This window comes from Penaeus vannamei, chromosome 6 (genome assembly GCF_042767895.1).
Source record: "Penaeus vannamei isolate JL-2024 chromosome 6, ASM4276789v1, whole genome shotgun sequence".
Taxonomy (NCBI): domain Eukaryota; kingdom Metazoa; phylum Arthropoda; class Malacostraca; order Decapoda; family Penaeidae; genus Penaeus; species Penaeus vannamei.
Genome location: NC_091554.1, coordinates 3,526,383 through 3,535,041, shown reverse-complemented (window position 1 = coordinate 3,535,041; position 8,659 = coordinate 3,526,383). Strand labels below are relative to the sequence as shown.

General features: G+C 50.6%; 1 protein-coding gene across 1 annotated transcript; it reads left to right on the top strand.

Annotated features, from left to right (window-relative positions):
* Positions 1 to 2,674: 2,674 nt before the first annotated feature.
* Positions 2,675 to 3,079, top strand: LOC138862050 (uncharacterized). Its single transcript, XM_070123216.1, has one exon. The coding sequence runs from the start codon at positions 2,675 to 2,677 to the stop codon at positions 3,077 to 3,079; it is 405 nt and encodes a 134-aa protein (XP_069979317.1).
* Positions 3,080 to 8,659: the final 5,580 nt, after the last annotated feature.

Sequence of the window (8,659 nt, the reverse complement as noted above, 5' to 3'; positions counted from 1 at the left end):
CACACACACACACACACACACACACACACACACACACACACACGCACAACAACACCTAATCAGATTATTCCCATCGACAGTAGAGCAAGCAGTGTGTCTTAATAACGATTTCCTCCAGAAAACGAGTCCGTGCAAGAGAAGTAACTACGACAGTGACGTTATTCCGCTGACTGGATACGAGTGCTTGGTCCCGGGCAGCGGAGTGCCAGAAAGACCCTCTAACCCCCACACCCAAGTTCCTGTCCTCGTAGGTCAGCGGGTGCCACGAGTGAAATGGAGGAGAGAGGAGGGAAGAAGGGAGGCAGGGAGGGAAGAAAGGAGGGAGGATGGAAGGATGGAAGGACACATAAAGAGAGAAAATCAGAAAGACCGAAAGAGACAGAAATAAAAGAAAGACCGACTGACAGACAACCAACCAAAGACACAAAGAAAAAAAAACAAAGCGTTCACACAGAAGCGAGATACCAAGGCGAGGAGAAGGAGGTGCCAGCGGGTCGCAAGAGGGAGGGAGGCCAGGCACCCCCCGCCCCCCCTACCCACGAGGCCCTGGGAGTCACCGTCAACAGAGGCTATTGATTGGGAGGGGCGGAGGTGGTCACTGCCCTCTACCCTCAAGGTGACGGCTTAATTTTCCCCTCGCCTGAGACGGTGGGAGGGGGGAGGGGAGGGGGGTAGTTAAGGTCAGAGGGGAGATGAGGGCAATAGGGAGGGGAAGAGAGGGAGGGGGTAGTTAAGGTCAGAGGGGAGGTACGGGCAATAGGGAGGGGAGGGGAGAGGGGTGGTTAAGGTCAGAGGGGAGGTACGGGCTATAGGGAGGGGAGGGGGAGGGGAGAGGGGGTGGTTAAGGTCAGGGAGATGGTGGAGAGGGAGGAGGGGGTAGTTAAGGTCAGAGGGGAGGTTGGGGCAATAGGGAGGGAGGGGAGGGGAGCGGGTAGTTCAGGTCAGAGGAAGATGGGGAAATGACTTAATCGGAGGGGAGAGGAAAGGGCTAAAGAAGGGAAGGATGGGAACGGCGTAATGAGAGTGGAAAGGACAAAAGAAGATAGAAAATAACTGATGTAAAAGGACTAAAAGGGGGGAGAAAGACTAAGGAAGAAGTGAAAAGAAAATGACAAAGAGGAGAGAGAAATAAGCCAATGAAGAGGAAAATAATAAATGCCAGCATAAAGAGAAATAAGTGATAAGCAAATGAAAAAAACACACGAAGAAAACCCAAAAGGAACATAGAGGAGGAGAATGGAAATGGCTAAACAGGGAAATGCCAAAACGGGAGGATTAGAGAGAGAGAAAATAAAGAAGGAAAAAGGGAAAGGACTCAATGAGAGGGGCGTACGAAGGGAATGGAGAAAGAAGAAAAGAAATGGCAACAGAGGAAGGACCAAATTATCAGACCGGAGCAGAGAGGAAAGGACCGAATAAAGAGGAGAGAGAAAATGATGAAAGGGGAAGAGAGATGAAAGAGTTTGTCCAAAGTGAAACATGTAATTCGAAAAATCATTAAAGAGAGAGAGAGAGAGAGAGAGAGAGAGAGAGAGAGAGAGAGAGAGAGAGAGAGAGAGAGAGAGAGAGAGAGAGAGAGAGAGAGAGAGAGAGAACAGAACCGACCAAATTGAAAGAGAAGACAGAGCTAAACAAGAAAGAACGAAAAAAACAACAACATTGGAGATAAAACGAACCAAGTAGAAGAGATGAACAATAAAAAATAATAACAAAACAACTAAAAAAGAAGCGTAGACAGACCCCCCCAAAAAAAAAGAGGGAGGGATAGGGGGACAGGGCGTAGGGAGCAAGACAAGCGACTGACCCCCCCCTCCCCACCCTTCCTCCCTCCTCTCCTTCCCCTCCCTCCTCTCCCGTTTCTCAAAATCGGGAACCTTATGAGCAAGCGGCAATCTGGCGGCGCCTTCGAGATGCCACATACACCTAACCCTCCCTCCTTCCGCCTCAATGTACCTTCCCTTCCTTTCTTCTTCTTCTTCCCCTTCTTATTCTTCTCCTCCTCCTCCTCCTCCTCTTTTTCTTCTTGTTTTTCCTTTTCTTCTTCTTCTTCCTCTTGTTGTTCTCCTTCTTCTTCTTCTTTTTTTTCTTTTTCTTTTTCTTCTTCCTCTTGTTGTTGGTCTCCTTCTTCTTCTTCTTCTTCTTCTTCTTCTTCTTCTTCCTCTTCTTCTTCTTCTTCTTCTTCTTCCTCTTCCTCTTCCTCTTCCTCCTCCTCCTCCTCCTCCTCCTCCTCCTCCTCCTCCTCCTCCTCCTCCTCTTCTTCTTCTTTCTCTTTTTCTTCCTCTTCCTCTTCTTCACCGACTAAGGGTTTTATGACGCGGCGAAAATGGACTCGGGCTTATAAAAAGGACGCGTCGATTTCCAGTCGCCATTCCGGCCGCCGATTTCCCCGTAAAATGAAACTCCAGGTGCATTTTTTTTCTCTTTTTTCGGCGCCCGTCTCGTTGGCCCGATTCGAAGCGAGGGAGAACCGCCGATTTAGAGCCGGGGATTGTTCGTGAGGAGAAAAAAATCGATATTATTAGCGACGGTAGATTCGTGACCATATATAGATTCCTTGATTAGTGTAAATCAACGCTAATTGCACTCACCATGGCGTCTTTTCATTGATAGTGGGGGTGATAGGTGTAGGTGTAAGTGGTGGTGTGAGAGTGAGTGTGAGTTTGAGTGCAAAGGTATGAGCGGAGTTGTGAGTATGAGTGTGGGTATGAGCGGAAGAGTGGGTGTGAGTGTGGGTATGAGTGTGGGTCTGTCTGTGGGCGTGAGTGCGGGTCTGGCAGAGGGTGTGAGTGTGGGTCTGTCTGTGGGTGTGAGTGTGGGTCTGGCTGAGGGTGTGAGTGTGGGTGTAGGAGTGCGTATGAGTGGAGGTGGAAGTGTGGACATCAATGCAGGTCTGGCTGTGGGTATAAGTTTGAGCGAAGGTACGAGTGTCCGCGTGGCTAACCCTGCGTCCCCGGCCCCGGAAGCCGCCCGCAGGAAACCCGCCGAGGCAACCCGCGCCCACCAGGACCTCCGGCGGCGGAAAATGATGGCAAAACCGAGTCTGGCGAACTTGTCTCCCCGCCCGCACACATCCGCCTAAACAGCCCGGCCAAACTGCGCGGCCCGACCAAGTTTGTTTCGGGACCAAACACTAAACACCCGAAGTTTGCACACTGTTGCCAAAGAAATTATCAAGTTGGCTGAAAATATTTTACCGCCGCGATTCCTCGCATTTTCTCCCCTGGTGCTCTTTTGGCAACTCCCGAGGGAGACCCGGATGTTCGTCCGGGCCTCAGTGCCCTCGCTCTCCCTTTCTTTTCCCTTTCTCTCTTCCTTCTCTCTCTCTCCCATTTCCTCCCTCTCTCTCTCTCCGCCTTTGCCTCCTTCGCTCTGTCTCCCTTTCCCTCTCTCCCCTTTTCTCCTTCCCTCTCTCTCTCTCCATTTTCCTCCCTCCCTCTCTCTCCCTTTCCCTCCCTCGCTTTGTCTCTCTCTCCCTTTTCCTCCCTCCCTCTCTCTCTCCCTCCTTCCCTCCCTCCCTCCCTTTCTCACACACACGCCCACATATCTCTACCGCTGCAATTTTTCACCTTTTCCCCATAATGCACTTTTATTGACTTGGCGGAAGACTTGTTAATCCAGCGCTAGCTGCTCTCCTCCCTTTCTTTTTTTCTCTTTCTCCTTCTGCCTTTCTTCTTCCTCCGTTTCACTTACATACACGTACTCGTATACACATGAATGGATAATTCAGTTCAGACATTATTAGTAATTATAACAATGATACTGATGATGTAAATAGCAGTGATGGTGATGGTGATGATGATGATGATGATGATGATGATGATGATGATGATGATGATGATGATGGTGATGGTGATGATGATGATGTGGGGATGATGATAATAGTGGTGATGACGGTAATAATGATAATAAAAAATATAACAACAGCAATAATAAGAATAACAACAATGGCACCCAAGACCACCCAATCACATTTTGCGCGATAAAAATGCCTCCCCCCAAAACCCGCGGACCCGGAAACCCGCAAAGCCTACTTCCGGTCCGCGAATCCCGAGCCGATTCGCGAAGGCCCTGCCGCCGCTGCCACTCGAGACGCGCCCTGTCGCCGATCTCGCCTTCCCGCGTTGCATATTCCGGGGGTGTTCCGGTGCTCGCGAACTCCACCGATGCTCTCTGGTGATCTGACAGGGTCTCTTTCACGTGAAGTCGTCCTTATGAACAACAGGTGTCTATAGGCCTACCTGCCGGACGGATTATCCCCCGTAAGACCCCCTTTTAAAACCCATAACCTCATAAGCCATTTCATCTACCTTGCTTCCTTGGAGAATATCAATAACTTCCAATAAACATTCACACTGCACTCATTAATTTAAAAACTTTCATTGTAGATAATTCATTTTTTTGTTACCTCTGAATCACTCTAGGCCTACACTTCCTAGCTTCGAACGCTTCTTAATTAAATGACTAAACAACGAAATCTAAGCTGCCATAGTCACACGTGGGTTCTATCGGTTGAAAAATCTTGGGGACACGTGTTCTCAATCCTCGCTTGTTGATCGTCTTACTACACCTATTCTTAATTATCAACCCTTTTTATGCGATTTGGATTCTTATTCGCCAAACTTGACAGGATCTAATTATAAAGCGATATCACCATTGACGACTGACGATTAAATATCAACGATTGCCACGATCTATCTAATCAAGTGATAGGCCTACGCATCTTTTTACATCCATCCTTCTCATCAACAGTCTTTTTTTTCTATTTATCAGCTTTACGACATCTTTACGACATTTTTAGAATTTGAAGGTTAGGAGCGCCGGGGTCATCCCTTCGCGGGGGGAGGGGAAGGGGGGGGGGGAGACGCTTTCCGGTAGGCCATGTATCGGCAAAGGAAGGGGACTAGGGAGGGGGAGTAGGGACATGGGGGAAAGAAGGGAGGGAGGGGGGAGGGAGGAAGAAAAGGGAGGAAGCGAGAGAAGGGGGCGAAGGAGTGGGAGGGGACAGGAGAGGAGGGAGGGGACAAGAGAGGAGGGAGGAGACGAGAAATAAGAGAAGGGGGCGAAAAAAGCGCAAAAAGGAAAAGGGAAAAAGAAGCGAGCGAGGGAGAAGGGGAGTTAACGAGGGAGGGGGGAGGGACACCACCGCCGCCTCTGCCTCCTCCTCCTCCTCCTCGCCAGTGCCAGTGCCGGCAAGACTAATTGGGCAATTAGCGACTTTAACACACTACGGACCAGTCCCGACACTCGCCGCTTTATTAGACCCTTCCCTGCGCGGACACGAAAGGTTTACGACTGGCTGCGACCTCCCGATTCGCCGCGACAGCTGTTGTTTCCTCTCGGCGCAATCGGGAGATGGAGGGACAGCATCCTCGCATGAAGAGGCTCACATTTATGAGTTGAATTCGTCATGATAAAAGAGTTTGGCTGTTAACGGTGCTGTCAAAGAGTTTTCTTTTTTACATGTTTCAATCGCTGAATTCTATAAAAAAAAAGAAAAAAAAAAGAAAAAAAACATCGCGAACGTATTGGTATTAAAGGCCACAATTCACTCTGGAAAAAAAAAAAAAAAAAAAGAAAAAAAAACAAAATATATATATATATATATATATATATATATATATATATATATATATATATATATATATATATATATATATATATATATATATATATATATATATACATATATTCAGGTCGTGTCTTTATCGCACTATAAATGTTGCCAAAAGGAAACACATCATCCACTACTTCACATGCACGCCCACTTACACAGACACCTGGCCCGGGAATCATGGAGGCTTAATGTACATAACTTTTTTTTTTTTCATTTCTGCAAGTCCACTTTAAAAACTAAATCTTCTAGAATCCTCTTCGCTGATGGCAGAGCTGGGATCTTACACCATTCTGGTTTCTTTCTCTCTCTCACTCAACCTCTCTCTGTCTCACTCACTCTCTCTCTCTCTCTCTCTGACACACACACACACACACACACACACACACACACTCACACACACACACACACACACACACACACACACACACACACACACACACACATACGTACACTCACACACTCTCTCTCTCTCATATATATATATACATATATATATATATATATATATATATATATATATATATATATATATATATATATATATGAGAGAGAGAGAGAGAGAGAAATAGACAGATATTGATACATTGACAGACGTACATAATGTTTTATCCCACTACTGACTTCTGCTGTATGTCTCCCGCCTCTCCCCTCCCCCCCCCCTCCCTCCCGCCCCGAATCATGCATTCCAGCCCCGCCTCCCCCACCCCCTCTCTCCCACCCCCCCCCCTCCCGGCCCGACGCCTTGATCAGGCCCGAGAAGCGCTCCTCCGAAACAACTTCCTCCCAGCCTCCGTATCATAATTCCCAACTTCCGACGCCTCGCCTTTTACCTCCCTCTCAACTTTCCTCCTCCTCCTCCTCCTCCTCCTCCTCCTGGCGACGAGGCGGCGATGACTCTCCCTTGCAAGATTGCCACCCCCCCCCCCTCTGCACTCAACCGCACGTGCAGGTATACTGGGTCTCTGCAACAATAGCTCTGTTATCTCCTTTTTATTTTTCACCGTTCGCTCTCCTTCTGGTTCTCGTCCGCGTGCTTTGCCCCTCTACCCGATCGTTTAGGATTCACTGTCCTTTCTGTGTGCCTTCCACCTCACTTCAACAGCTCACCTCTACTCCATCTCTCCCTTTGTCCACCTCATCTCACCCCCTAACCCGCCTCCACCTCTCCATCTCTCTAGCTTTCTCCACCTCTCTCTCTCTCTCTCTCTGTCGCTCGCTCTCTCTCACTCTCTCTCTCTCTCTCTCTCTCTCTCTCTCTCTCTCTCTCTCACACACACACACACACACACACAAACACACAAACACACACACACACACACACACACAGAGCCTCTTCCAGCCTCTTCCAGCCTTCTGCAACCCCTACATCTCACCTCACCCCACATCCACCTCCCTTCCACGCCACCGCCTCACCTTCTCCCCCCCTTCCCCTTCCCCCTCCCCCCTTCCCACCTTCTCCAGCATCACACAATGGGCGTCTTCCGGTACTTGATCTCCGTAATGAGCTAAGTGCCGGCATCTTTACAGGGCCTTGCGGAGGGAAACCGTCGGATCCCCTTTGTTCGACCTCACCTTGACGCAATTGGCTCTACCTGCAATTAGGCTCGTAATGGCGTCACGCGAGGCTCGCTCCTTCCCTTCCCCCCTTCCCCCCTTCCTCCCCTTTATTCCTCCTTCTTCAAGAAAAATGAGAAGAGCCGAATGGTGACGCGGCAGATCCACACGAAAGATGAGAGGATGAGAGGGGTGCTAAAATTTTCGATTAACGGCGGGCGTGATTCGGCCTCGAGGGCCATGAATCCCTCTCGCATGACACACTTACGCGTACAGGCGATGTGCAGGTGGGAATGGAATAAAAACTGGTCATGTTCACTAAAAATGATCAATTGAATACCTAAAGCCAGCCGAGAGAGAGAGAGAGAGAGAGAGAGAGAGAGAGAGAGAGAGAGAGAGAGACAGAGAGAGAGAGAGAGAGAGAGAGAGAGAGAGAGACAGACAGACAGAGAGAGAGAGAGAGAGAGAGAGAGAGAGAGGGAGAGAGAGAGAGAGAGAGAGAGAGAGAGAGAGAGAGAGAGAGAGAGAGAAAGCAAGAGCGAAAAGGGAGATTCCGTTGGCACTTTTCTCCCTGCCTTATAACGACGGACCCCAACGCCCCGTCCCGTCATCCGGGACCCCAGACCCACCTCCTCATCCACCTGCTCTTCCTGCTAATGGCACAGGAGTCCTTCTGTCTCCTACCCCTGAACGCATCTCCCGATCCTCCTCCAGCTGCCTCCTTCCACCACCACCCTACTCCCTCCGCCTCCACCCTCCTCCCTCCACCTCCGTCCTCCTCCATTCGCTTCCACCCTCCTCCATTCGCCTCCACCCTCCACCCTCCTCCATCCTCCCTCCACCTCCACCCTCCTCCATTCGCCTCCATCCTCCTCCCTCCACCTCCACCCTCCTACCTACGCCTCTATCTTACTCCCTCCGCCTCCAACCTCCTCCATTCGCTTCCACCCTCCTCCATTCGCCTCCAACCTCCTCCATTCGCCTCCTTCCTCCTCCCTCCTCCCTCCTCCTCCACTCGCCCTCCACCCTCCTCCCTCCGCCCCCATCCTCCTCCACCCTCCTCCCTCCGCCCCCATCCTCCTCCACCCTCCCTCCCTCCGCCTCCATCCTCCCTCCCTCCGCCTCTACCCTCTTCCCTCCGCCTCCACCTTCCTCCCTCCATCTCTATCTTCCTCCCTCCGCCTCTACCCTCCTCCATTCGCCTCCAGCCTCCTCCCTCCGCCTCCAACCTCCTCCCTCCGCCTCTATCCCCCTCCCTCAGCCTCCACCCTCCTCCCTCCGCCTCTACCCTCCTCCCTCCGCCTCTACCCTCCTCCACCCTTCTCCCTCCGCCCCCAGCCTCCTCCAGCCGCGCGTGCCAACCCCCTTCGGCGCCATCAGTTACACCAACCCTTTTTCCGACACCACCTTCCTCGCAGCCGGCCATTCCTCTCGGCTTTTATTTCCCTCGTAATATCCGGCACAGAAATCAATCTACCCAGCAAGAGCGAT

Coding starts and splice junctions, on each gene's coding strand:
- LOC138862050 (XM_070123216.1), top strand. CDS start 2,675: ATGAGCGGAGTTGTGAGTATGAGTGTGGGTATGAGCGGAAGAGTGGGT.